General features: G+C 39.8%; 7 protein-coding genes across 12 annotated transcripts; 3 read left to right on the top strand and 4 right to left on the bottom strand.

The window, feature by feature from the left end:
* The first annotated feature begins 1,161 nt into the window (after window positions 1–1,161).
* LOC128732280 (14-3-3 protein epsilon) lies at window positions 1,162–10,687 on the top strand. Of its 6 annotated transcripts, XM_053825463.1 has the most exons (6): window positions 1,162–1,327; window positions 6,066–6,220; window positions 6,302–6,616; window positions 6,718–6,898; window positions 6,970–7,048; window positions 7,897–10,687. In XM_053825463.1, exons 1-5 carry the CDS (start codon window positions 1,264–1,266, stop codon window positions 7,023–7,025), a joined length of 771 nt encoding a protein of 256 aa, XP_053681438.1. In that variant the 5' UTR covers window positions 1,162–1,263; the 3' UTR covers window positions 7,026–7,048; window positions 7,897–10,687. The 6 variants fall into 6 exon arrangements, with proteins under 6 accessions (XP_053681438.1, XP_053681441.1, XP_053681440.1 ...); XM_053825466.1 differs by lacking the exon at window positions 7,897–10,687 and having other exon boundaries at window positions 6,718–6,904; window positions 6,976–7,886; XM_053825465.1 differs by lacking the exon at window positions 7,897–10,687 and having other exon boundaries at window positions 6,718–6,904; window positions 6,970–7,886.
* A 144-nt stretch (window positions 10,688–10,831) lies between these two features.
* LOC128720021 (VPS35 endosomal protein sorting factor-like) lies at window positions 10,832–14,553 on the bottom strand. The gene is made up of 8 exons (XM_053813666.1): window positions 14,540–14,553; window positions 14,382–14,472; window positions 12,783–14,312; window positions 12,542–12,685; window positions 12,289–12,464; window positions 11,708–12,203; window positions 11,201–11,635; window positions 10,832–10,970 (listed from the first exon to the last, which is right to left on the bottom strand). The coding sequence occupies exons 1-8, from the start codon at window positions 14,551–14,553 to the stop codon at window positions 10,866–10,868; spliced, it is 2,991 nt and encodes a 996-aa protein (XP_053669641.1). The 3' UTR covers window positions 10,832–10,865.
* A 728-nt stretch (window positions 14,554–15,281) lies between these two features.
* Window positions 15,282–16,685, bottom strand: LOC128720423 (p21-activated protein kinase-interacting protein 1-like). Its single transcript, XM_053814091.1, has 2 exons — window positions 16,611–16,685; window positions 15,282–16,531 (listed from the first exon to the last, which is right to left on the bottom strand). The coding sequence occupies exons 1-2, from the start codon at window positions 16,683–16,685 to the stop codon at window positions 15,326–15,328; spliced, it is 1,281 nt and encodes a 426-aa protein (XP_053670066.1). The 3' UTR covers window positions 15,282–15,325.
* A 627-nt stretch (window positions 16,686–17,312) lies between these two features.
* Window positions 17,313–18,388, top strand: LOC128731211 (serine/arginine repetitive matrix protein 4-like). The gene is made up of 3 exons (XM_053824317.1): window positions 17,313–17,378; window positions 17,456–18,186; window positions 18,249–18,388. The coding sequence occupies exons 2-3, from the start codon at window positions 17,500–17,502 to the stop codon at window positions 18,324–18,326; spliced, it is 765 nt and encodes a 254-aa protein (XP_053680292.1). The 5' UTR covers window positions 17,313–17,378; window positions 17,456–17,499; the 3' UTR covers window positions 18,327–18,388.
* Window positions 18,348–18,917, bottom strand: LOC128731212 (39S ribosomal protein L41, mitochondrial). The gene has a single exon (XM_053824318.1). The coding sequence runs from the start codon at window positions 18,902–18,904 to the stop codon at window positions 18,425–18,427; it is 480 nt and encodes a 159-aa protein (XP_053680293.1). The 5' UTR covers window positions 18,905–18,917; the 3' UTR covers window positions 18,348–18,424.
* A 333-nt stretch (window positions 18,918–19,250) lies between these two features.
* On the top strand, window positions 19,251–24,383 carry LOC128721087 (uncharacterized). The gene is made up of 7 exons (XM_053814803.1): window positions 19,251–20,540; window positions 20,622–21,113; window positions 21,186–21,279; window positions 22,382–22,908; window positions 22,970–23,422; window positions 23,510–23,643; window positions 23,741–24,383. The coding sequence occupies exons 1-7, from the start codon at window positions 19,251–19,253 to the stop codon at window positions 24,381–24,383; spliced, it is 3,633 nt and encodes a 1,210-aa protein (XP_053670778.1).
* Window positions 24,384–24,605: 222 nt separating this feature from the next.
* LOC128721173 (histone deacetylase 3) lies at window positions 24,606–26,161 on the bottom strand. The gene is made up of 2 exons (XM_053814898.1): window positions 26,004–26,161; window positions 24,606–25,931 (listed from the first exon to the last, which is right to left on the bottom strand). The coding sequence occupies exons 1-2, from the start codon at window positions 26,159–26,161 to the stop codon at window positions 24,788–24,790; spliced, it is 1,302 nt and encodes a 433-aa protein (XP_053670873.1). The 3' UTR covers window positions 24,606–24,787.
* Between the last annotated feature and the right edge of the window lie 67 nt (window positions 26,162–26,228).

The following is a 26,228-nucleotide window of genomic DNA, read 5'->3' as shown; positions in this document are numbered from 1 at the left end:
CGGACTACAATAGCTAAGCAATGTATGGAATTAACAGTAATTATCTTCAGTATTTTGAGATAAAATCAATGACGACCAAAACAAACTATCACCAGCATTGACATAAGCTCTCTGACATAGCGTAATGAAATGCGTCATTGGAAATTCAATAAAAGAGTGATAAAACCTCTTTTTTCGCAATTACACTATGAATCTTTTCATTGTTTAATAACTTATGCTTAATTGCATTTATATATGTATATTGATGATTTGTTCAAATAATACTAACAAGAGTAAATGATATAATTTGTTTTTGAATACTTTCTAATTTAAGTGTTGATTGAAAACTAGTTTAAACATATGACATGCTACAGGACTACATATTGCTTGCATAACAAGTGCAATATTAAATGCATATTGCTAACTTCAAACAAACGTAGCAATAATAAAAAACAAGTCCTGTAGAAAGATTATTTTAAATTTACTTTGTTTAAAATTTAAAATGTTTAAATAGGTATAAAGAGGAAAAGATTTAATATTTGTTTAAGAGTTGCGATTTGTTATTTATTTCAGAACGGCCTGGTCGTATTTAGATTTGTATAATAATTTGTGAGTTGAAAGGCATTTCCGCCCATCAGCCGCTGAGAGCCTTATCCCGGGCTGACTGGGTTAAGAGTTGCGATTAATAAAATAGCTTTTGTTACTGGAATACATTTATAATGCACCATCTAACGGCAACAAGTCACAGCATGAGTTTCCAGCGAAGGCTGCCTATTTCCGCCCAGATCTGAAATACGAATTTGCTCATTGGTAGAATGAAGTGTATCAGGTTTTCTCCTTTTTTCATTGGCGGCATGCTTGGCAGCAACGACGTCATAAAAATGAAAAGAGAATAAAGTCAAACAATGATCGACCTAGCTCAACGCAAATGCTGTCAGAACGTAAAAGAATCGTTATTTTTTAAAATTCTCAAATCGCTCAATCAAACTCGGCGGTTACTCGCTCTTGCACACGCTAAAGATGCCTACCGAAGCACAACCGTGACGTCATAGCGCTGAACCGCATGGGCTGCTGTTGGTAGGGAAAGCCACGCTCACTCGCGGATGCTATCAGTTCGGCAGCAAACCAAAGGCGACACTGGTGCAAAAAATTGACAGAAAATTTTCGTATAGAGAAAGAAGAAGGTCTAGGCGTGCGTGCGTCCGTCGTCATATTCGTGCGCGATTCGAAGAACCGAAAGGAAGGTTACTGGACCTAAGAGCCGAGTTTCTTTAAAACTACAAAATGTCGGAACGCGAAAATAACATTTACAAGGCTAAGCTGGCCGAGCAGGCCGAACGGTACGATGGTAAGTAGAAATTGAAATACTTTTCCTTCAATAGGTTAGGGTGTAGGCTTCTTTTGTTCATACTACTATCGCGCTCTTAAATGCCGCATACTGGGAGGAGTCCGGCTTTGGGTGATCTAGAAATTCGTAGCATGGTTTAGCATCATCAGCAATACCCGATTCGCGGTTTTGCTAGATAAATCGGAAGTTTTTGCTTTTCAAGCAGTAGAACGTAGTTTTTTTTCTTTTTCGCAAAGCCATCGTTGCTCTTTCACCGAGACAAAGTGGCGATGAGTCGTCTGCCGTATATGTATGTGTGTGAGTTGCCAAATCTGCCGCCGCCACAGCTCTACCGGACACGCCGCTCGCAATTTTCTCTCTTAGTGAAATACCGGATGTTTTACGTTGTAATAACTTATAGCTGCTATATATTGTTGCATTGCATTTAGAAACAGCAAGATGGTGTCATTTTTTATCCGACTTTTCATTGAAGTGTCGTTTCGTTGGCTAAGTGTGCTATGAAACAGGAATTGATCGTTCCATTTCTGAGAGAGCGTAAATGCTCTCCATTTCTCGCGTGGTGAGAGAACGGACGAAAATGCTGGTCTGTCCATGCAGCAGCGACGCTGCCTTATGTGCGTGAGTGTGAGTCTCATATAGTCGCGCGTTGCTCCTGTGCGATGAGCTCATGGCATGAAGTGTGGGTAGTGGGTAGAAAGCTTGGTAATATAGGAATGAATAAGAGAATGAAGAGACGTTGGTTGTTTCGGGAAGAATTCTCCGTACATTGAGAGAGGTATAATAGTGGAAGCGCAAGACGAAAGGATAGGAATGGTGGCTATGAGGGACGAGAATGATGTCTTGGAAAAGAGTATGCGCGGGAATGTTGAGAAGAAAAAAAGCAGCTAGAAGCGACACACGTACTTGTTAGTCGAATTGAGTAAGCAGAATGGAAATGGAAGAGTCGCGGTAGGCTTGGAGGGAAATGTGACGACTGAGTTGGAGTTGAGGTTGTATGTATGCAACATGAGTATCCGGAATAAAATGATGGAGAGCGCCGGAAAGGTTGACATAAAAATGAGCATAAGATGTAGTTGTGGGTAGCAGAAAAATCGATGAAAGGTAACCGTGCTGTGAACACCAACTCCTGCCCGCTATCAGAGATTATGTATAACATGGAGTTACAGACTATTTTTTTAGTAAATTATTCGTCATCTGTTACTAAGTCATATATTAGTGTTTGCTTTTCGGTCTTTCTCTCGCTCTCTCTCTCTGTATATATATATATATATATATATATATATATATATATATATATATATATATATATATATATATATATATATATATATATATATATATATATATATATATATATATATATTTATTTATTATGAATTTATCGTATGGTAGAATATTATTCTAGCTATATGATCTCAATTAGCTATATAATAGATGATAATTGCTATTCTATACGAAATGAGCTGTTTTTCAGCTTATTACCGGTAAGGAAGAATCGAATATTGAGAGACTATATTCACGCATACAACCACATATGCAGGCCTTGCTGGCAAATACTCCGTCGCATTGATGAACGCCAGTGATTGGAGGCGGCCACTGCGATAGTAGATGTGCAACCATCAATGTTAAATTGAACTTGCTGATGAATGCCACCACCACAAATAAAATTCGCACGATTGTTTCTGGATCCTATTCGATATTTGCTTTGGTGCTGCAAAAGCATTCTTCGCTGATCTTTGAATCGGGATGATTATAACGGTGCAGGATCTTTTGCCATACCTGTAATGGGTCGTAAATTAGTATATTTTGTTTTGCAACTAGTGTGCATTTTACAAAATTGACCGATAATCCGTGGGTTGGCCAATATCCATGCTCTCCCACATGCGTACACATTCTCTTGGATGCGAAGTGTGTAAGTTTATAAACCAACACCATCATCCGGAGTGTGACTGGAACATGTGTCAGGTGCTTTTCAATTCGCCGTAAGGCGCCGCCTTCCACCCTGTTGATGCCATTGTAGTATTTTTTCCCTTAAATACTTTTTTTCTGCTTGTTGTTAATTTGTACTTCAAATACTTTCATGTGCTAGCGTATTACAATAACAGAAGTGGTGTATTTCGTGGTATTATTTTAGATGCGACAAAAATCGGCATTTTTCTATTTCACTATTCTGTCCAATGTAACGTTTAGTATGACGCATCACACCATTGGCATGTATATGCACTTCACATGCGCGATTCGTACGATCGACGGTGTTGTCGCTGTTCAGCAAAGAAGAACCAAAGTAGTAGTGTCAGGTAATGGCGAGGATGTGTGCGGGTGGAACCAGACCATCTGCTTCATTGCGCAGGTCTTTTTTCCAGATCCTCCCCAAACGTGTGCTTTTTTGTTGGGGAGGGAAGATTTAATATGAGAAAGTATATTTCTCTTTATTAAGAAATTATATGAATAATTAGTAGTTGTCGCATGTCAAATTGGCGTTGTGACTTTAATTTAGTTTATATCCAACAGTAGATCTAAAAACTTTTTTCTTCTATTTAGAATGTTTGTTAGCCGCCGTATTGTTCAAAAGAGTCAGACGATTTTTTTTTGAAACAATAACTCATTATACGATTCAATTTGGCGATTATTTCTCTACTGAAATTATCGTTAACGAACTAAATATGTATGTAATATAGAGATGCTGTTCTATAGTTCATTTTTTATCATCTAACGCATGGCCGGCCGTGTTTCGTTAAACTGAAGGTTTTGATAAACCTCTCGATTGACCAAAGAGTCGATGTTTTTTTAGTCTTGATATTTGAGAAGTGTTCGTACAATTAGTTACGTTTAGGGTATATTCACGGTATGTGATTTGTTTTTTTGTCTGCAGTCTAACAAAGTTATCTAGTTGAAGATTAAAATCAAGCAATTGACTAAAACAATAATGTTATTAAGTAATTTGTATGGTTATCTTTTTCAAAGAAAATTTTTTTGTAGATAATTTATATTTACATATTTTAACCATTCCAATATCAATATCGACTTATCTCGATATGTGGGTGTGAATTTTTTGCATATATTTTCCATCAAAATCAGGTATTTGGGTATAAGAGTTGGAGTGCTCATTGAACGGATGAAAAGCAAAATGCGTTATACATATTCTATTAATGGATAAAATTTGAATGCTTGAAAATGCAATAGCACGTCCGGGGTGCGTTTGCATCATTCGGTACAATTCTGATCCTTCAATGATTATATTCACAAACATGTATTTGTAGTTAGAGGCTGCCGGGAGTTGTCGATTTTGTTACGATTGTTGTACATAGCCTTGGATCATGAATGCTCTGCTCAATATACTAACAGACGTTCCACATGACTACTTCATTGGGTACATGCAATGTAATTTGATTTTTTCTCTAATAAAGAGGAACGGAATTCCAATTGTTATTGTATGTGCTACTCGGTGTCCCCTAACCTAGAATGATTGTGAATTGTAATTTGAATCGGTGTTTATCATCATTCGTGTTAATCGAGGGTTTATTTTTGTTAATAAAAAAACTAGACTTTTGCATAGAAATCTTATACAGTTCAATTAGCCCAGTAGTCGCATATCTCATGAGACAAGTGTTAACTTTTCGATTAATTTTTGTTTTATTTTTTTTCAATTCAACAAATCAGCATCTTAATGTTATTTTATTATTTCTGAAAATGTATCAAGATTTCTGTAGTGTACAATGTGATATGTTGAGAATCATTGGCATTATCAACGTAATTGGAAATTGAAAAGATTGATTAGGACTTTTCTTTTTCATTGCAAAGGAGTTTTTATTTTATGACAATTGCTATCTGAATGGATGGGGTGCTACATGCAGATAAAATGTTAGAGCAATAGTGACGCAATTGGGGGCTGTATTGAATCTAGTTTGAAAATTTGTAGTCAAAAATCATTTTTTTCTTTAAATGTTATTTAATTACCAACGTAGGCAAATAGCATCTATATCTTGTCTATGTTATATAAAAGCTAAATAATAGTCCACGTATACTATTAAAATTGCATTGACGCTTTGAAAAAATGAAGAAATTAACAAATATTGATGTATCTTTCCATGAAGCATCTTTGAATTTTATTATGAGATTTTTGATTTGTACAACAGTTGGTCATTGCGAAGGACTTGTACGATTTTCTAGTTTTTTTTTATACTTCCATTATCCGGAATAATTTGTCATTTTTAAAGCAAATGAGATCTCAATACGAGCCTGGCCGTTCCTTAAAAAATAATAAGGCAAATGAGATATATATTTTTTTTTCTCTCACCAATCCATTCCATTGCGTAACACAAGCGTTTGGTACATGCATGTGCAACAAAAAGTGTCAGTGAATAAAGATCTTGTTGTCCTCTACACGAGTTCTGTTTGAATACACGAATTCTGACAATTCGTAGTAAAATTGCAGAGGTGAGCTGTAGTTATGCGAGTTGAGCAGGATACTATTCAAGGGGATCATTTATTCATTGTAGTTTATTTAGCAGTAACTTGTTTTAAATGTAATCAAACAATTTATAAGAAGTTGTTAATACAGAAAGTGCAATAAGCGCGAGTTGTACTCTGCTATAGTGTCCTAACAGATCGTCACATAAGAATCATAATCTACTATTATTCCTCTCTATCATCGTTAACCTTTTCATCGTCAATATGTGGTGATCCATTTTTTGAGTTTTGCTGATACATTTTATTTCTTTATTTATTTTTATTTTAGAAATGGTTGAGGCCATGAAAAAGGTTGCCTCAATGGACGTTGAGCTAACAGTGGAAGAAAGAAATCTTTTATCGGTGGCCTACAAAAATGTCATTGGTGCACGCCGTGCGTCCTGGCGGATAATTTCTTCGATAGAGCAAAAAGAAGAGAATAAGGTAACGTATTTTTTGGTTGATGACGTCGGACGGCGTTTTAGTAGTATGTATAAAGTTGTCTATTTCCTTTTTATCGTGTAGGGCGTCGAAGAAAAACTTGAAATGATTAAGAACTACCGCTCGCAGGTGGAGAAGGAATTGCGCGATATATGTTCCGATATTCTCGAGGTGCTTGACAAGCACCTTATCCCGTGCGCAACGACTGGTGAGAGTAAGGTGTTTTATTATAAAATGAAGGGTGATTATCATCGCTATTTGGCCGAATTTGCCACTGGTGGAGATCGTAAGGATGCCGCCGAAAATTCACTCGTTGCGTACAAGGCCGCCAGTGATATCGCTATGACTGACCTTCCACCAACGCACCCAATCCGATTGGGATTGGCTTTGAACTTCTCAGTAAGTAATATCCAATATAGCACTTTCAATCCCCACCCCTTTTTGTAGAAGGATAGGTGTTGGAAGAGAATTTTTCGATCCTAATTTTTTCTCATAAACAGGTATTTTACTATGAAATTCTGAACTCTCCGGATCGTGCCTGCCGCCTAGCGAAAGCCGCATTCGACGATGCTATTGCCGAACTGGATACTCTGAGCGAAGAAAGCTACAAAGATTCAACGCTAATCATGCAGTTGCTTCGAGACAACCTCACCCTATGGACATCCGACATGCAGGGTGATGGTAAGAGTCATTATTCATACTTGTCCAAAAACTAGTCTAATCATTTCGTTTCGCTTTTCAATCATTTGCAGGCGAAGGTGAACAAAAGGAACAAATCCAGGATGTCGAAGACCAAGACGTGTCGTAATTTGGGCGCGTCTCGTTTTATGTGTGAGTTTATTTTATTAATTAAAAAGGAAGATAAGAGATAAGCATTACGAAATAAGAAAATAAACATAAGAAAATATACACAAAACACAGACATAGAGCAAAAAGGATGAAATAAAAGAAGAGAATTTCAAGAAAATGAGCCACCACCACTCCAGTAATCGAAATGAAATTCAACTACGCCAGCAAAACCAACATTTCCAGAGAAGACAGAGAAAGAGAGAGAGAGAGAGAGAGAGAGAAAGGGAAAGATTAGCGATCAACCAGCAGGACCTACGTAAGATTCATGGAGGGAAAGAAGCGGAACTAAAACGGAGGCGGCGGTTACATTGTGTAGGGTCATCAGAAGTAATAATGCAAATGAAATGAAAGCTAAAACATCATTTATTCATAAAAATACTACACACATACACACGCGTGAAAAGCGAATTATCTCTTAAATAACAACAATGCGAACATGAAAGCATGCAAGAAGCGCAAAACAATGATTATGTAGAATATCACACCGAAGGAAAGTTTCCTATGTAGAGAGGGGCAGAGCGCGCAAAATGTAAGAAAAAACTCACAGCAAAATCGAACAAGATCCGTAACAACACAATTCATGATGTGCCGTTTATGTAGATTTTGAAGATTCAGAAAGAACATACTTAAGGTTCACTTTCTCGTCCTTCTTTTGTCCTCCTTCATTTCCCTGAATCACTACCATAAAGTGACATGAATTTTGTATGCATTTCCTTCATGTGTTGTGTACTAGATTGATCGTTCTGTACACGTATAGTTAAAGACGATTAGTAGCTCCCCTGCATTCTCATAGTATAGATAAAAGAAAAATATTTCGTATTTCATCGTAGCAAAACAAGCAAGTCCACTTCTACTCCATCGTCATCAACAACTACATCAATCGCAACTACCGCAAGCAGCACAGTAGCACCACCCTGCTCTGTTGTCGTCCTCGTCGCCGTCTTCTTCCGCGTGGGCATCATTATTCGTTCCTTAGAGCAATGGTAGCCACGGTCATTAGTACGACGTCCTGTGTGCTGTGTGCCTGCAGTGTATGCAGAAATGAAACAATGAATCCATCATTATCACCTCGCATGAGCGCAACAGCGTGTGCAGCAATTACCCAGTTTGCTTTAATTACTGCACCTCTATGGAAAACGTTATTAAACTACGTTATTCTAAGTAGTGCATAAGTTTTACTGGTGTTACTATTTCATGCTTCACGAAGCTTTACTTTGTTCCCTGCGGCGCAGTAAGCAAATTATTTCGGATTAGGAGACGAAGAATACAAACAAAACGCAGTGTAACGCAGGGCACAAACCCACCCAGTTGTCGTTAACCACGTTATTTTCATGGCTAGTGAGGCGCACAGGAAGGAAATTGTTGGCATATTCTTCATTGGCTGCTGGTACTCACTGTAGTGAAAGTGGTTTGTTTGGTATCTATTTACTACTTTGCGCCGATTATTTGAGTTAGATTGTAATTTGAAAATTACGTGCGCACGTGCTTGCATAGCTCAAACATATTTACTCCATACTGATTTTGAAATTAAGTACCGCTGGTAACCTGCCCTTTACAAACAAGCTAGCTTAAACAGGACGAAAGGGTGTATAGGCACTTCTGGAAGCGAGGGATCGAGGTTCATTACATAGCAGACAGTGACGACAGCAGGGCTAGTAATAAAACTCCCGGCTTGCAACTTACGAATAATCAAGCGTAAACCAAACTGAGCGTTTGGTTACACTAAAGTAAATGAAGGATTAGCATTGGGATGGGAAACGGAAGATGTGACGAAAAATCATCAAGCGAATCCATTGAATGAATGTGTATTGTTTTTGTCAATATATACTAAAATAAAGAATTAACTATAAATACCTAATGTCGGAACGAACACGATGCATCAACAAACCGCGGCAGTAATTGCAAACATACAACAATTGGATGGAATTGTGGCGAATCGAGCTGTACTTTGAGTACTCAAGCTCGGTGCGGGAGATCAAGTCATGAGATGGGTTTATTAATAAGTTAACACTGGCCGAAGCAATGTGGAACATGTGATGTATTCGCAGGAGTAGTAATACAAATCACGCAACTAGTTGAGTCTTGTACGTGCGAATTGGGTGATTGTACATGTTCCATCAGTGTTGCAGCAATAGGTAACTATCCTATTGGCAGCAGAGCGGTCTGCATTTACGGTTTACCGGTTTTTCTGACATCTGTTTTGGACGCGGGCTTCTAAATTCCAATTTTAAAACATCTCGTAACATTAGTGAAAAACATGAAATGATGATAATTGTGTTATTTTTCTAACATATAACTCGATATTCTCGACGCTGACGGATAAATGTGTTCAGGAAAAAGTAGATCAAACTTCCTTTGGCGTTACAATGTGCTGGTGTTGCGAAAAAGAATTGCAAGAAAATTGATAAAATTTGCTGGATGTTATTAAAGTTGCCTAATGTACATATACTTAAATATGTATATCCTTTGGCCAACTTAAAAGATTGATTTCCTAGAAAATTGATCCGTTTTCCATGATTGTCCTGGTGTGCTACTTTGACTCTCGGACTAGATATGACAAAATATCGTCGTAAGGCATATGTAGCATACGGCATAGTAAAAAAAGAAATGATTAATTCATCTCCTGTTTTTCCTATATTTTACACATGAGGAACAAGTGGCAATTGCCGATTATGAACAACATCCCGTTATCGCTTATTCATCGTAAATATGCATTCTATAGCAGCCTAGGGAAATTATCACCAATTTCCACCAATTAAACTCCGGTAATAAGGAAAGCATTGCAATAAAAGTGTGCGTATCATCTCAATTACAGTTAAAAAAGTATTATTGATTAAAAATTAAAATCCGGTCGTGGAGTGCATTATGAAGAGTATCGGCTATGCATCTTGCAAGCAGTAAAATTTTAAATTATTCACAACGAAATAGAAGAAAAATACTTCTGGACAGTAAATAGAGCATGAGTTGTTATTTCATATGGCAAACAAAAAGCAAGAGTACACAAGAACAGCTAATTTCGGAGCAATCGATAGAAGAAGAATAGAAAGGCTAATTACTCTAAACAGAGAGCAAACAATGAAACACAAAACCAACGCAGTTAAATATAAGAAAAGGAAGAAGAAAATGAAAATAAACAATTCTAGTAGTAACTAGTGAAGAGCCTTTTGATTTAGATGCATCCAAGGGAGGAAGGGAACCGCACAGTTTTGCACCTTACGAAGACCTGCAGGGAAGTGCAGCTGCCTGCATCGGGGGCGTGCATTAGAAGCTTTTGTCCCTTTGAATGAGCTGGCTGGTGAGTGTGTGTGGTATACCAGAGATAACGTGGAACGGGTGCTTTACTCGACCGACACGTGGCTAATAGGATTTTGTCAGCTTTGGACCGTGTCCATGTCTTAGAAGCGAGAGTACTGGAGTTTTAAAAATAGCCAAAACATTTAAATCATGTAAAGGGCCACAATTTCGAGCTCTGGTATTATGTTTGATCACTGAAACGTACTTTTTATCATCGCAAGAAAACCAATATGGGAACAAAATTTAACGTTTTCCTACCAGTTTCTCCAAACACGAATGATTGATTCCCATTTGCATCGTTTGCAAATAATGAAAATTATTAAAGGGTAGAAGCAGTAATTTTACTTTTGTAATTCAATAATATTTTCTTCTGATTTTCGCATTATTTCTCTATTACTATGTTACTGTGTATCATCAGTATTTTTATTTCCAAAATGATTAAAAAAACTCATTTAACAATAATTTAAAATAGCACTCCAGGAAGCCAAACAATTTTCGACAAATTTTAAAGTCGAGCTTTCATTTTAGCCAGTAGCATTAACAGGCATTGTCTTTGAGTTTCCACCTGTGTGACTGTTACCAGATGTTCCGTGTAAGCTAAAACTATTTGCTGCAAAAAAGGACAAAATGCAACGTTAAAGAATTTCTAATCTTTTGTTAAAGAGAAATTAATTAAATTTAATCTTGAAAAAGGATCACATTTGGGTCGATAGAAATTTGGATAGTAAAGTTGCGCTTTTAAGTTGCAAATAATAAGCTGGACCAGAACATAAGGATCACGCTGTCAAGATACTTCTACACTTTCTGCTACCCCATTTATTAAAACACATGAACACTTACCAATTGCTTAGGTTCGATTTCCATCTGATTTTTTACTGCCAAACTCCATAAGTTGTAGGCAAGGTTGAACATTTTTTCAACCGACAGATCTGCCCCGGTAATTATTTTAACGAACAAATCCAAAGATAGCTGGGATTGAGAGCGCAGTGCTTTCGACTCGAGCAGCAGTTTTAGATGCTGTAGCAGAGTATCGCATACCGTGTTACAGAGCGCATTTACCTCAGCGATAAACTTCGGATCGGAGCCGTAGAGTTCGTCATTGGAGATAACATTCGCGATGTGGTATGGATATACTTCTTGTGCCGCTACGGACAGGAAATCGAGAATATGCAGATAGATGTTGGAGACCATTGCCGACGCCGGCTCGGACGGGAACTTTGGCACAACATCGAGGAGTAAGCGTAACAAGTACAACACTCCTTGTGTTGGATTGTCCTGTGCAGTATAGGTGGTGTATGGAATAAGCAAAAATTGTTTTTGAATTGTTTTCACATCACAATAACCTACCGGAACAATGACTAATGTGGAGAGAAAATTGACAGCAAAGGTTTGCACATATCCTTCAGTCGAATGAATCTTCCCATCTACCTCCACCGTGCGAGGCACGCTAGGAATTAGGTTGAGCGCTGCCTCGAAACATGAATCGGCGTGCTGCAAGCAAACATTAAGAAGCGCAACCTGCCCCGACTGCATGTATAGATCCATCCGCATCTGGACGTCAATGATGGAAGGGATTGTTATGAAACAATACGCAGCACATGCTTTAACAAATGCTGCCGTTTTTTGTGTATGTTGCCCTTTCACAATGCGACGGGTGCTCGTAGCCAAACGATTCACAGAATGTATTAGCATCGACAGTGCTGAATCGAGGTTGGAAAGTACCGCCCGTGCTTCGACGTAAAACGCAAGCTGTTGCTCAAAGTCTCGGCCAAAATCCACCTTCCGAACGAAATGACAAATTAAGCTACTAATCTGTCTGCGTTCATCCTCGCCGGTAAGTGCACTGTGAAACCGATGGAAAATGGGAATGAAACGAATTAACAAAATATTGCTTCATTTGATTTGCGAATTTATGTCTTTAAATTTACTTGACGGAATCATTCAATACTCTGCTGATGTGCATTAGAGCATTTGTAACGACCGGATCACTGATAATTGACGTATCGCTATGAGTCGCATTTCGGTAGCAAACGAGAATGTTCTTACATACTGTTATCTTAATAGATTCCTTTTGGAAAAGATCTAACAAAGGTAGAAAATGTTCCTATAAACATACGAGAGATTTAGAGAGTAGTTCACTTGCCCAGTGTCGGTAGCTGTTTCTACCGTCGTGCAGCTTACCAATGCTAGTACTCCATGAATATCCTGTGCGTTGGAGACGACTTTATCCACTATCATTTGGAGCTCATGATAATGTTGCTCGTAGATCCGATTAGGAGTCAGCTGGCGAAGCACAGTTGCTATGAATCCGTCGATTTCATTCAGCTGGCAAAAAGATGTAGCAAAAGGGAACAATCAGACAAACGCCATACTCATTCGGTAAATTTGGTGTGTTGTGGTATAGTTTTGATACCGATCGTACCCCGAAGAACTGGCTTGTGTACTGAGCCCACATTTCTGCACACTGCACATACTCGTCGATGTTGGTCATGGAGGTGATGGTTTTTGTGGCATTCAAAAGCACATCCATTCTCTGCTCGCACGGTGGTGGTGTGTGACTAAGTATGCCTCCCAGTAGACGTAGCAATTGTCCTCTCGAAAAGCCTTCCATTGAAACGGATGAAAGAATTTGAACAAAATACGTCGCACGTGAAGCGATAAACTCGGGCCGAGATGACTGCAACATTGAGTACAGTAGTAGGGCAGGATATTTCTTCTCCTTACAGCGCTGCAGAATATCATCCAACTGGCTGTCGGTGGCCAGGATGATCACGCCTTGAACTATCCAATCCAGAGCGGGTAGATACAGCGATATGTACCCATTCAGAGTGATACGATGACGGGCGATTTCGGAGCGGATTGCTCCGTTGAATATGGTATGATAGGTCATTAAAATATCGTCGAGATTCTCACGAAGGTACGTCTGATCGAGGGTAAGGCTCATACCCGCGCGACACAAGTAACACCGGGCGTAGATTGCTACTAGTGGATCACCGATTCCTCGGATAAGCTTTGTAAGCCTTCCAAGTGCTAGGCTAAATTCGTCTCGGGCTAAAAAACTGTAACAGCGCAGGATCGCTATTTCTACGTATAAGCGAGGCAACAGCTCTCGAATTGAAGCAATCTTGTAAAACCAATTCTGACAGGTTTCCCTTGCAGATTCTGAAACCATTTCGGGAGTAAAGTTTTCCGACAGACACGCCGGAGTCCCTACCGGCTGTACTTGTTCAGCTTTCGTACGCAGTCGTTCGTACACTAGTCGACCAAAAATGTCGAGAATGTCGGTGATGAGGACAAACTTCGACGGGTAAAACTGGATAACGGACGTGTCGGATAGCAGTTTTGAGCATTGAATCGCAATCTTGAGCGCTTTTACACGCTGATCCTGATTCCAGGCTTGAACAAGCTCATGGTTCAGCTGCTCGATTTTTAAAACATATTCTTGTTGTGACAGGTCTAACATTTGGCGCACGGAACTTTCGTCAAAGTCATCCAGCTGTTCCAGCCGATATTTGACCTTCTCCGACATTGTCGTCTGAGGTTTTATAGTTTCACCACCCGACAGAAAGCTTGTCACGATCGATAGCTTTTCTGAGGTGGTATATTTACTCAGGATAGCAGCCCTGCGCGGTCCCCACGGTTCGATAAGAGTCAGCTCAAGCAAATTCCTGGGTTCCCTCGGTTTACTGGAATGCGTTTGTTCTGCTTTTTCATTTGATAAAGTGACTTCCTGCTCCGCTGCCATACGCGAGAGCGGATCTTTGCCCAACGAAGTCGTCTGCTGCTTTGCGAACTGGCTTAATGGATCGGACCCATCGAAGGCTATGTTGAGCGGATCGAGGGACAGCGCTGCGACCGTCAGAGAAGCAGTTGAAGTATTGCTAGCTTTCAGTGTTCCGTTTGCATCCATTGCGGTAGTTGGCTTACTCCGTGTTCCTCGACTTTCTAGCACCTAAGGTGAGGATTACCATGATCAAAGAGTGCAACAACCATGTCTACGTCAATCTGAATCCCATCTTACCGTTATCGTTGTCTGCTTTAAAGGATGGTCTAGAACTTTGAACTGATCGAGATAACGACGGCACTCATCTTGCTGACGCTGCACACAAACCCTATGCAATCACAGAAGCCACAAAAACTTTGTCAAATCAAATCATTTCAGACTATCTAGCGTCTTACCATTCAGCCGACATTATTAGAGGTGTGCTGTAGTATTCCCGCAGATAAACAATGGCACAGCTATAATTCAACAAAAACTTGTTTGTTTTGTTTTTGCAACGCTATTCCATCAGACGCAGAACGTGCTTCAGAAACGTCTTGTATTATCTTTCTTTAAACACACACGAATCCGGTTGATGGTTTAATTGGCAAAAATGTCGAAGGATGGAATGAATAGATCAAGTTTTGATAGCAATCCGTCAGCATTTGATTCCAAACAAGTGTTCATAAACCTACGCATGCAATCTTTGACACAATATACACACTATGTCTTCTTCTTCTTGATAGGCGAAAGGAATATGCCCTAATTACTATGTGGAAACATATGATTCACTACACTGCATTCAGAGGATTTTTTCAAGGGCTTCTTTACTAAAAAAATATTACCTAGAAGAGAATTTTACGCTGAAAACCTTTCAGCTCTGATGCTTGAAACAGACTTACACACCATATGAGGCGTGACAGATTTTTTAAACATTTTCTGTTCAATTATCGCTTTCAAGTAATCTGTTCCTGAAAGTTTCATTTTTATTTAGATTTTTTAATTCAGTTTTTAAGTGTCAGTCAATCGATCTCGGGTTTGAAAGATCCCTTCTATTCCTGCTTTGAAAGCCTGGGGTAAATAAGATACTAGTAAAAATACAATAACTTGGAGAATGTCGTATTTATTCATTTAATCAATTTTACTGTTATAAATGTGTTCGTTCTTGTACCCGGTTCGTAAATTATTTTCATTTCAGGCAATAATCATTTAATTGATTTTCTCTTCTTGCCTGCTTTACCAATCTTGCTTGCTTTGCTGGGAACCACGCTTTCATTTATTGTTTCTTCTACAAAACCGTTTGATTTGTAAACAGTACGTGTGGTTGATTTTTTTGACACACTTTTTCTCAGCACAAAAGATTTTCGCTTGTTGATAGACCGACCACTCAGTTGCTTCAACGCTGCCAATTCAACAGGATCCTCCTTTTCAACGCTAACCCAGGCGAGCTCTTTCGCTACTTTCGAAGCAACGCTTCGTGTAAATTGGTTAGCTTCGCCCTTTGCTGAGTCCAAATTCTGCGGAGTTTTATCTTTTTTTAGCAGATAAGTTTCGTGCAAAGATTTGCCAGTGCTCTTCGTCAGTGTCAAGCATATCGGACGACACCCGATTTGTTGCGTGCATATTTGAATGAAATCAGTATCGCTTAGCTGCCACAGTGAAACGTCCCCAGCGCTTGAAGCTGTTGCGATATAATCGCCAAGTATAGCAAATGCTTTTATGCGAGAATCGTAAATCTGCAATTTTTCCTGTTGCTTCTCCTGATGAACATTGACCATCATCAGTACTCCGTTCTCTAAACCAACGGCAATTTCTTCGCGTGATAGCCAACACATCGTACAGGGTTTCGATTCTAGTTCTATCGTTCGAATCGAGCGTGTTGTATCGATGCTAATGATATCTACCACACGGTTCCCAAGCAAGGCGAAATGTTCACCATCCGGAGACCATTGCACATCAATCAGAACATGCCCGTACTTGGCATTTTTGTTCAATGCTGTCGTGAATAGTGTTCGACCTGTTACTAGATCCCATGTTTTGAGGGTCATGTCCGATCCTAAACTTAAAGCCATTTTACCTTGAGGGTGAATGGAAATACATTGAACTGCAGATTTGTGTGCCCTTGTCCATGATTTAACAACGGACATCTTTGCCATGCTGATGGCACTCATACTACCATCGTTGCTTCCAGCGAACAGATAACTACCATCGTTGGAAAAGACAAGCGTGTTGATCGTTCCATCGTGATGCAGGAAATCCGTTACCTTTGTACCGTGCTGCATGTCTATCAGACAAATCCTATCGTCCGCTCCCCCTGTAGCAACATAGTTTCGGTTAGAAGCAATCGATCGCACTGATGACGTATGAAGATGGGCAGCAAAGGTTTCTTTGAGGAATAACTTGTTTGGATCCTAAAGATAAGAGAAGGAATGGAATACAATTCCATGTCGAAAGCAGTATGCAATACCGTAGTTTCTTTCGTCTCCTTACCAGCCGCAAGGGTTCTGTTCGGTAGCAGACAATGAACTCCTCGTACGTTCCGACAACTATTTCCAATCCGGCCATACCGAATATGAGGTGGGATCGTATACAAGCCAATTATTCGGTGGAGCAGCGGTATTTCAAATCCTGGTTTTAAAATATGCAGAATGTTATGGTTTCTAGAAATCCGGCACACGCGTTATATCAAATTGCACATCTGACATTGACAGTTATTGTCGTTCAAATGTCATCTCTGTCGATTTCAAGCAAATGGAGCTTGGTGTGAACCGAGCGGGAATGAAAATATCATATTTCTATGGATATGGATCAACTTTAAGACAAATAAAATACATTTAATGCAAACCATCAGCGTTCCACTCATCATCGTTGCTGGAGTTTTGCGGAGCATTTGCGGAGAATAAATATCAACGAGCTGCCAAACATTTCAAATTACTGGTTCATTCATTCATTTACCCAGTGAAAATTAATACTATGGTATTCATTCACCCAAACGCTTGTAACAACCCACATGGTTAATCGAACACTCTCTCTTTCCTATTCTCTTTCAACTTGCGAAACGCGTTGCAAATATAGGTCCTAAGATAAATCAATTGTTTTAATCTATTTGCAGTCAAAGTGACAGATTTAATCTGTTTGCAGTCAAAGTGATAGTGCGTTGCACTCGTTGTCAACACGATGGTCCGTGGAATCGGCATTCCTGCGTGTAGTGTAAACAAATAGGACGTGTTACCAAAATTGTTAAATATATAAAACGCTGTATGTTGTTAGCCTATAAGCGTTACTCGGATGGCTGAGTAGAAATAATTAGCAAATTTGTCTTGTATGTCATTCAGTGGTGGAAAGTAGAATTTCCTTGCGTTGCACTAGTAACTAGAGCATGCATCGATCACATTCGCCATCTCCTGTACGGTCCAGAAAATCCGACCGTAGTTCCAAGCATTCTCATAGACGTCGCTCAAGATCGAAATCAAGAGATTATGATAAATACCACCGAAAGGATCATGAAAAAAACCGGCGCCGAGAACGATCCAAGTCCCGATCGGTTAACTCGACTGCTTATCATCGAAGTGATAAAAAAGGGTCTCTCCGTAACTCTTCTAGAGACCACCAGTCTAGTAAAATTTCGTCCAGCAGGAGATCCTATTCTCGTGAGCGATATCGTAGACGCAAATCCCGGGGTCGATCCCACTACAGATCTTCTAGTAGCTCAAGCAGTTCGACATCAACCAACAGTTCGAGTGTGAACACTGTAAAGAGTGACAGTGATAGTAATTCAATATCACGAAATACCTCTCCAAGACAAGTAACCACGGAGAAAAGTACAGATAAAACTTATGTGTTTCATTCTATGACTGCTACTGACTGCGATGATCCGTTGAGCAAAAGCCAGAAGTTGGACGAATTAAATGCTGATGGATTTGAACCTAAACCATTTTATTCGAACAAAAAATCTGAATCGTTTGCCCCCGTTAGCAATATCGTAATAGATCTAGCATCTCAAATAATAAAAGTACCCATGAAGGATAACTCCAACCTAAATGAAGATGCGTTGTTTCATAACATGGTGAGTAACAGCAAGTTTCGATGAGTTAGTAAATGTTGCTATAAATACCTTTTTTGTTTCAGTTCTTTCCAAACGATGAAGGTGAAAGAATGGTCCGATGGGTGAAAAGACTTCACGCATTGCGACAAACGATGACATGAAGGGGAATCAAATATTTTTTGGATCAGTGTTTCCTAATAAACCAGATTTATTCACTAATAAATTTATTATCCGCATCGCAATCTATTAAGCGCCTTGTTCAAAATATATCTGAACCTGTTTTTCTTGCCTTGGCCCATGCTACTTCTGCGGACAGTGTTTCCTCATCTGACGGTTCCGAGGAACTACCATCTTCGTTCAGCTTCCCACTTTTCCAATCATCAATGATTTTTTGGGCGTATACCGCGTTGAACAAATCCTGGCAGGTGAATTCAGATTGAACTACGTCTGGAGCCTTGTATGACACGTATGGTTTGAATTTGCACCCTTCCAGATTGGGTACAACGAGCTCAGGAATTTTTTCCGCTATTTCAATAAATTTTCCATCGATGGTTACACCGGTGTCCCGAACGCCTCGTTTGTCAATTGGCATATCCGGGAAGAGCGCAGGATTAGCAGCACGTTGTTGTTTGAATAAGCGTGTTCCCCGCTTGTTGTAAAGCAAAAATTTACGAAAATTTTTCTTTCCCGACAGCGAGACCGTGGTCGAGATAGTTCTTATGAAAATACGAAACATCATTTCGGTTTTACAACTTCGTTGAGTACCAGGGCAAAAGAAGTATGTTTTGGTTTGCCAAAACGTTGGTGACTGCGTTGCGTCAGTCTTGTCAGAAAAAATATTGACAATTGAACGTCAGTTTGGGAACATTTCTAAAAGTAACGCCAGGCTTATCGTGTTGCGTCGCTAGCAAAAGAGTAGCAAGTTACTCGTAATTATTTCGGTAGATGATAGTGATAGTGTATATAGAATTTCCATACAAATATTTCGCCAATCGGAATATGCATAGTAAAAGTGGTTAAAATAACTTCCCATAAACATTATATGTAGGTTGTTTCCGCTTGTTGGTAAACGTGTTGTAACAAACATGGCGCGTGAAGTTGAAGTTACATTACAATTGGAATGCTGGGTAGATGAACTGAGTCCCGCACAAAAAATCGCCTATGAAAAGGCAGAAAAGGAACACAATGAAATTCGCAACAAGCTAAAGGAGATCATCCAAGAGACGGGTGGCAAAAACATCTTCTCCGGTCAAGTTTTCACCGCCTACCAGGTGCTTGGACCGGTGCCGGGTTTAGATTCAATATCGAAACCTATCAGCGCCTTAACGAAAAAGAAACCTCCGCCAGTTGTGTCATCCACGAGTACTTCGTCTTCAAAGGTGATTGCTTCGTCGTACTCTCCCGAACCATCTACGAGCATTCGTCGGAGAAGTCGAAGAACAGAAGCTCAGATAGAGGAAGAAGCAGATTCTGTTATGGATATCTCAGATGAAGTCGATGAAGATTTTGTACCACTCTCCAAGCGAATGAAACTCAAGGAAAAGGACAAGACACCGAAAGATACACCAGGATCCAGAAAATCCAGAGAACCGGATAACATTAAAAGTCCCGAATCGAAAGCAAAATCATCCAAATCTGTACCGCCAGCAAAAGTAGCAGCCATATCTGTACGCCCTACAGAATTTAATTCAATTGGTGGCCTACAGGTGGGCATGGAAAAGGATAAAAAACGTACTGTTGCAGAACCAACAGCTGTCGTCGATCTCACTAAAGAAGACTCGGCTAAGCCGACGCCAGATTCTAGAGAGATATCATTTAGTAAGATTCAGGGTAAAACCTTTCCCTCGCTCGTTGTGCTCGCAAGACCATCATTGCGCGTGACGGACAAAGCTACCACCGATCGTCCGCAGCTTGACGCAAAGGTAAAGAACGTGTTGATACACTCCGCGCCAAAGTTTACCGAATGGCTCATTCAACAAGGGCTAATCAAATCGGAACAAAACTGTCAGGTTCATTCCGATAAGATGCTCAAATTGGGCATGTACTCTGATACAAGCAAATTTCCCTACTCTGGTGGATACTTTTGGATAAGTGATTGCTGTCCGACTCGATTTACCTCCGTTTTCAATGGATCGTTGTTTGAAGGATGCCCCCACCCACCGTCGGTAATTTTAAAGTTAATTTATCATTGGGCCTGTCAAACGAATGTTTCGAATGTGGTAAACTGGGTAAAGGTGGATAATGTGTATCTAAAAGGATTGTACACGCTACTGAGGTCCACATGCACGTTGGCTTTATGTCGGCATATGAAGGTTCTCGGTGGTCCCAGAAAATTCATCGAAATTGGCGTTATATCTCTTGGAACGACCACACAGGTAATGTTGATGTCAATTCCGCTCGTTATTTTTTCTAAACGCGATTTCTATAAATTATATCATCTATACGCGCATGTACAGGATGGCCAGCAACGCCAGGTGAAGGTGGAAGTTCTTGGAGTGCTTGATCCTGAGGCTAAAATATTACGCCTTCGCGCAGTAGAGCCACTTACAGATGGTGATCGAAGCTATAAAAAGCGATTTTCAAAAATATTGGAGCCCCTCAGCGATTGGGTTGATAAGGAAAGCACGATACTTACCGACTTAACAGTAGACAAGGGAACATTGAACAGCATGGGATATAAATTAGTGGAACAGGTCTCTCCAGCTGAAGCGAATGGGAAAAACAGCAACGCAAATATCATGGACTATCTACGGCGCATCGTTCCTCGTATGTTTCAAAACACGCTGTCCCTGCTTTCACGGCAGATTATCCAGCAATTTTTAAATGAATTGGTGTGGCGCGAGCTATATGGGAATAGTCCCGGTAGTACATTCGATAATATTGTAAAACACCTTGCGGAGGAAGCAAAAATTGAAACGAGCGATAATTTAATAACGCGTTTGAATAAGGTGCGCGTATAAATGAAACATTTCGATATGTGCATTTGGTTAAACGTGTATTACGTGCTTGTCTATTTTCAGGCCGCTGCAGATCCTTTTAAACATTGGGAACCCGCTCCAGATTTATCAACACCATCGAAACCCCCTGCAAAACGTGGACGGAAACCTAAAGACCGCTGTTAGTATTCCCAATATTATGTTTCTATTACATATAATTTAGTTTTAAGTGAGTAACAGCTTAATGTGGCATATCTGTACTAAATTGCGGAAATGATATTACGTGTTCGATTCATTTTCTGTACTCACGAAAGCTGATTTAGTTCAATTATTGAAGAAGTTAAATATTAATCGGTAAATGCTTTTGATAAAATTTTGAAGTAGTTGATTGAAGGGTTGAGTTTTTTTATTCTCTGATCCCTATAGTTCTCGCATGTTCGATTGTGCTCAGTATTATCTATTTTTTGGGTAGTATAAAATGTTGAACAACGAAATTATTATTTACTTTTTAACATCAAAATTTAAACATTTGTTGTACCATGATGCTTTGACTGATGTGTCTCGTTAGAGACTACATAGAAAACGGTATTGTAACAATGGTTTTTGTCTCGCTTTCATTACGCACAAACGCGTTGATCCTGTAATGCGTTTGCGACGGTACTCTTAATGTTTTACTATACATGAGAAATGGCTTCTATTCATTTATCTTCTCTGCACGGTTAGCTGTGATGAGACATTGCGTGTGCATTCATTTTTTCTAAAATTCATTGCGTATTCTTCTACACTAACTCACAAATCACTCGTTTTCATTTCTTTTTTTACTTTCAGCGTTATAAAGTGCGAAGGGAGAGGGACTAATTTTTGTACATCCTTTTTGAACCCATGCGCATCCGTTCTTTCTTCTTTTCGTATGATAGTTGGAAAAATGAAGATTGATTAGTTCGGAACATCATTTTATAATGCTGAGTAAAATCGAACATATATTTATCCTAAGCAGATGATGAGAACAAAAGTAGAAGGGATTTAGAATTACTCATGACTAGGCACATTAAACCAACATTTTAATAGATAGAAAAAAAGTATAAAGAACAAACACTAAGTACATCAACATTTTGTTTAAATAATTGCAATCAAATCATGTTTAAAAACTAAATTTAAATAAAATTAACGCATCTATAGTAATAACGATGATTTATAGTTAATTTTAATTTTTATTACGAGAGAAACACTTTTTGCAGCATCCTTTGTACTATATCTGTTCCCAAATCGACTCCTTGTAGCTACCATCGAAGCTTCATACGCTGCAAGTAGTGTCCCTCTTGCACAGACAGCAGTAGCGGAGAATCGTGTACCATTGGAGCCACCGAAAAAAAATATCTTTAAGAAGGTCAAATTAGACGACGAAACGACTGGGATGCAGCAGGCCCCGGTATTACAAGCAGCATTGGAAGATCCGAAAAAAAATGTTGAAAAGAGCCGTAAAAAATTAGAAACGGTATCACTAGAGTCGTATTATTACAGTAGCACAGGCGGTGTAGAGCTAAAGGAGTCCGCGTTACCGTGTGTCGATTTTGAAGTAGCATGCCCCGAATGCCCTGCCAGGACCTTCCATAGCAATGTGGATTTATTAGATCATCTCTTGTGCCATGTAAGCTCTGTCGTGCAAAGTGAAGCAAACGCAATTCAGTGCCGCGTTTGCTTGAAATCTGTAACAAGCAAAGCAGAGTTAAATAAGCATCGAAGTCAGGCTCATCCACTGGAAACTAAAAGTACACTATCGACAACATGCAACTGTCTCATTTGTGAGGTAAGCGTTGATAAAATGGAAAGATCAAACAATATACTGAAGCATATTTCCTTTGTCGTAGCAACGATTCAGTTCATTACCAGTACTGGTGAAACATCTGCAGAAAAATCATTTTCCGTTGGAAATGCCATATCGTTGTGCTGGGTGTGATTTTTCTAGCTCTACGCTTCTCACCACGATCGATCATTTCTACGAACGGCACGTGGGAACAAACCTTTTACAATGTCCCTTTTGCTTGAAAATGTCATGTGCCTATCGCAGCAGCAACAGTGAGACCAACAGTAAAAGCATCTCGAATGAGTCGGCTCCGCTCTTTTACAATGTTAAAATGTTTTTGAAGCATTTGCGTAGACATGCGAACAAAACGATCTCGAAACGGTGCAACAAATGTGTGCTGACTTTTCTTTCCAAGGGTTCGCTGAAATTTCACTGCATGTTTAACCACTGTGAGAGCAAGAAGCACGAGAATGTGAGACAAATTACTAAGCATGAAACCACAATCGTAAAACCCAAGGTATTTAAAATGTCTCAAGTAAATAACTAAATTCTTTTATTGGTTTACAACAGAGAGCACGTTATTCACTGATTGTATTTTTATTAGAAAAAAATATCGAGCCAGAAAGACGTGTCCACATATCGCATCATCAAGCCGTGGAATAAACTAACCTTAAACGTGAAAAGTGGAACCATTTGCCTCGAATGCGGTAACGAGTTTGAAGAATTCAACCACACAATGTGAGTAATGATAGTTAAGGAAAAAAATCATGATTGACTAAAATTAAACAGTTAAATATTTAAGCTAATGGCAAATAACATGTTACATATTTTACAGTGGGCTGGTGCAGTGTGTAATGTGTTCGTATCAAACATCCTGTTTGCCTTCGGCCGTGAGCCATGTTGCACTGTGCAGTCCCAATTTATCGTCATCGGTGAGACGATATGCAGTTGCTAAATTAGAGCAGGAGCTGCATTGCAAATGTGGCTATTCCTCGTTTGATGGCCATAGCTTGGCTAGACATTTGGTTGTTTGCGACCGCACTGGATCAGTGTATCCGTCAGTAGAAGCAGCACAGGCGAGTGTAGGCGAACGCAGTATGCTAGACATGCTCGGTCTAGTTCGTCGAGATGGAGACGAAGTACAACCTGAACAATACGAGAATGAATTAATAAAACAAACAACATTGCTGAACACAGATTCTCAAGTAAATAGCACTGCTGATGAGGGACAGATTACCAGTGCTTCGCAGGGTTACAACGAAAGCATCGCAGGCAGCGTCTCATTTGATGATTTGCCAACACTTTATAATATAGCCGGAACAGAGGGAGAACAGCAATTCAATGTGCAGTTATCTTTCGATGATCTAGGGCCATCCTCAGTCTTACCGCCACAATACGACAACGATCGCACACCGCAGCTTAAGGACGATTATCAGTCGCTGGCAACACCACGTGTTCCCGATCAGCCTGATTGTTAGTTATGCTACACGAAGTGCTATATGGTGTCTCGAGGCATGCAACATGTATCTTGAAGATAATAAAACCCAGCAGAGATTACCAAAATGGTGAGATGAAGACGAAGACGGCTCGATAACCTGATCGTGTAGCGGTTATATGTAAATCATTCTGTATCGAACACAAACGATTTTTTTCAATAAGACCCCGAAGAAAGCCAAACTTGTTTTATTGCGTTTGCGCAGCAGTATCTTTATTGCATCCTATAACGCAAAAGCATTTGCAGTACAGATGTTTTTGTTTGGTTGTGGAAATTGTTATGGAAAGTTATGTAAGAATTTCAATATGAAAAAGAAAACTGCGCAATTACTACAAATTGAAATGAAAAAAATTCTATGCGCTACATTTGCTCAACTATTCCTGTAAGTTAGGGCTCATTTTCACTTTTATCGTTGTCGTTATCACCGTCGAAGAATTCATTTTTTGGATCCACCAGTCTGTCTTCATCCTCTTGAGATACACGCACGTCTGGATTGGGCTCCTCCATCTTGACCGCTTTTAGCTCTTCCGGCAATGCATCCTCGGGTATGTCAAACATTTGAACACTCGGTGCGTGCTGGCACATCTTCAAATTGTCGTAAACATGTCGCGTAATCGCCTCCAGGTATTGCTTGCTGTTGGCGTTATCCTGTCTGCTGGGAATATCAGGATGAAGGGTGAAGTCCGGTGCAAAAAATTCAAGATAATCATTCATTGGTAGTTCATTGGATATAGATTCATCGATTAGGAGTGATGTTTCGTATGTCCAACAACGCGCCACGTTCCGTAGTGTGTATCCTCCTCCGCCAACAACCAACGTAGGCACGTTTAGATCCTTCACAAACTTGACGCATTCTCCATGACCTTTTGTACTAAGCGAAAAACAACCAAGCCGATCCCCAGCAAGCGAATCGGCTCCGCACTGCAGTACGATAGCCGTCGGCTGATAAAACTCCATTACTGCTGAAATGACCGGTTTGAATACCTGTACGTAGCTTTGATCGTCGATGCCCTCTTTAAGCGGAACGTTCACCGAATAGTATCGTCCTGATTCGGCTCCTATTTCGTACATATCGCCCGTACCAGGAAAGAAGTAGTTACCGTACTTATGAAACGACACCGTCATTACGCGATCAGTCAGATAGAAGGCTTCCTGCACTCCATCCCCGTGATGTACATCGATGTCAATGTACAGCACGCGAGGATGGTATTTTAGCAACTCCAAAATGCCAATAACAATGTCATTTACGTAGCAAAATCCGGATGCTTCAAATTTCTTTGCATGGTGCAATCCACCGGACCAATTAATGCAGATATCACTGTGATTGTGGTTTAGTTTTTGAGCACCCTCTAGCGAAGCACCCGTATACATGGCGCAGAACTCGAATAATCCATCAAACACAGGGCAGTCGTCTCCAACATTGAATACGGAAAGACACTTGGTGTACCCCTGTATGTTTTGCGGTGTAACTCGCTGCAGGAACTCGATGTACTCGTCGCTATGGAATCGGCACATGTCGTGCGCACTTGCCCTTAAGGGAAAAAAGAAAAAAAAATGAAATGTTAACCGATTACTGATGCTCATAAGGTTAGCGTTTGCATACTTGTATGGTCTATAAATTTGCATCTTTTTGTGCAGCCCATAGTTCATTACTAGGTGGTGGATGACGGAGAGCCGATGCGGTTTCATTGGATGACCTGGTCCGTAATGAAAATTACCTACATCCGGATTGAAAAAGTAAGACACTTTCTTGGTTCCCATGCTCACGCAATGCTTCGTTCTGTTCGCAGAGCTGTTCTTAGATGTATATAGTATCCGAATCTTCTTC

The sequence above is a fragment of the Anopheles nili genome, chromosome 2 (genome assembly GCF_943737925.1).
Source record: "Anopheles nili chromosome 2, idAnoNiliSN_F5_01, whole genome shotgun sequence".
NCBI lineage: Eukaryota > Metazoa > Arthropoda > Insecta > Diptera > Culicidae > Anopheles > Anopheles nili.
This window is presented reverse-complemented; position numbering and strand designations above follow the sequence as displayed.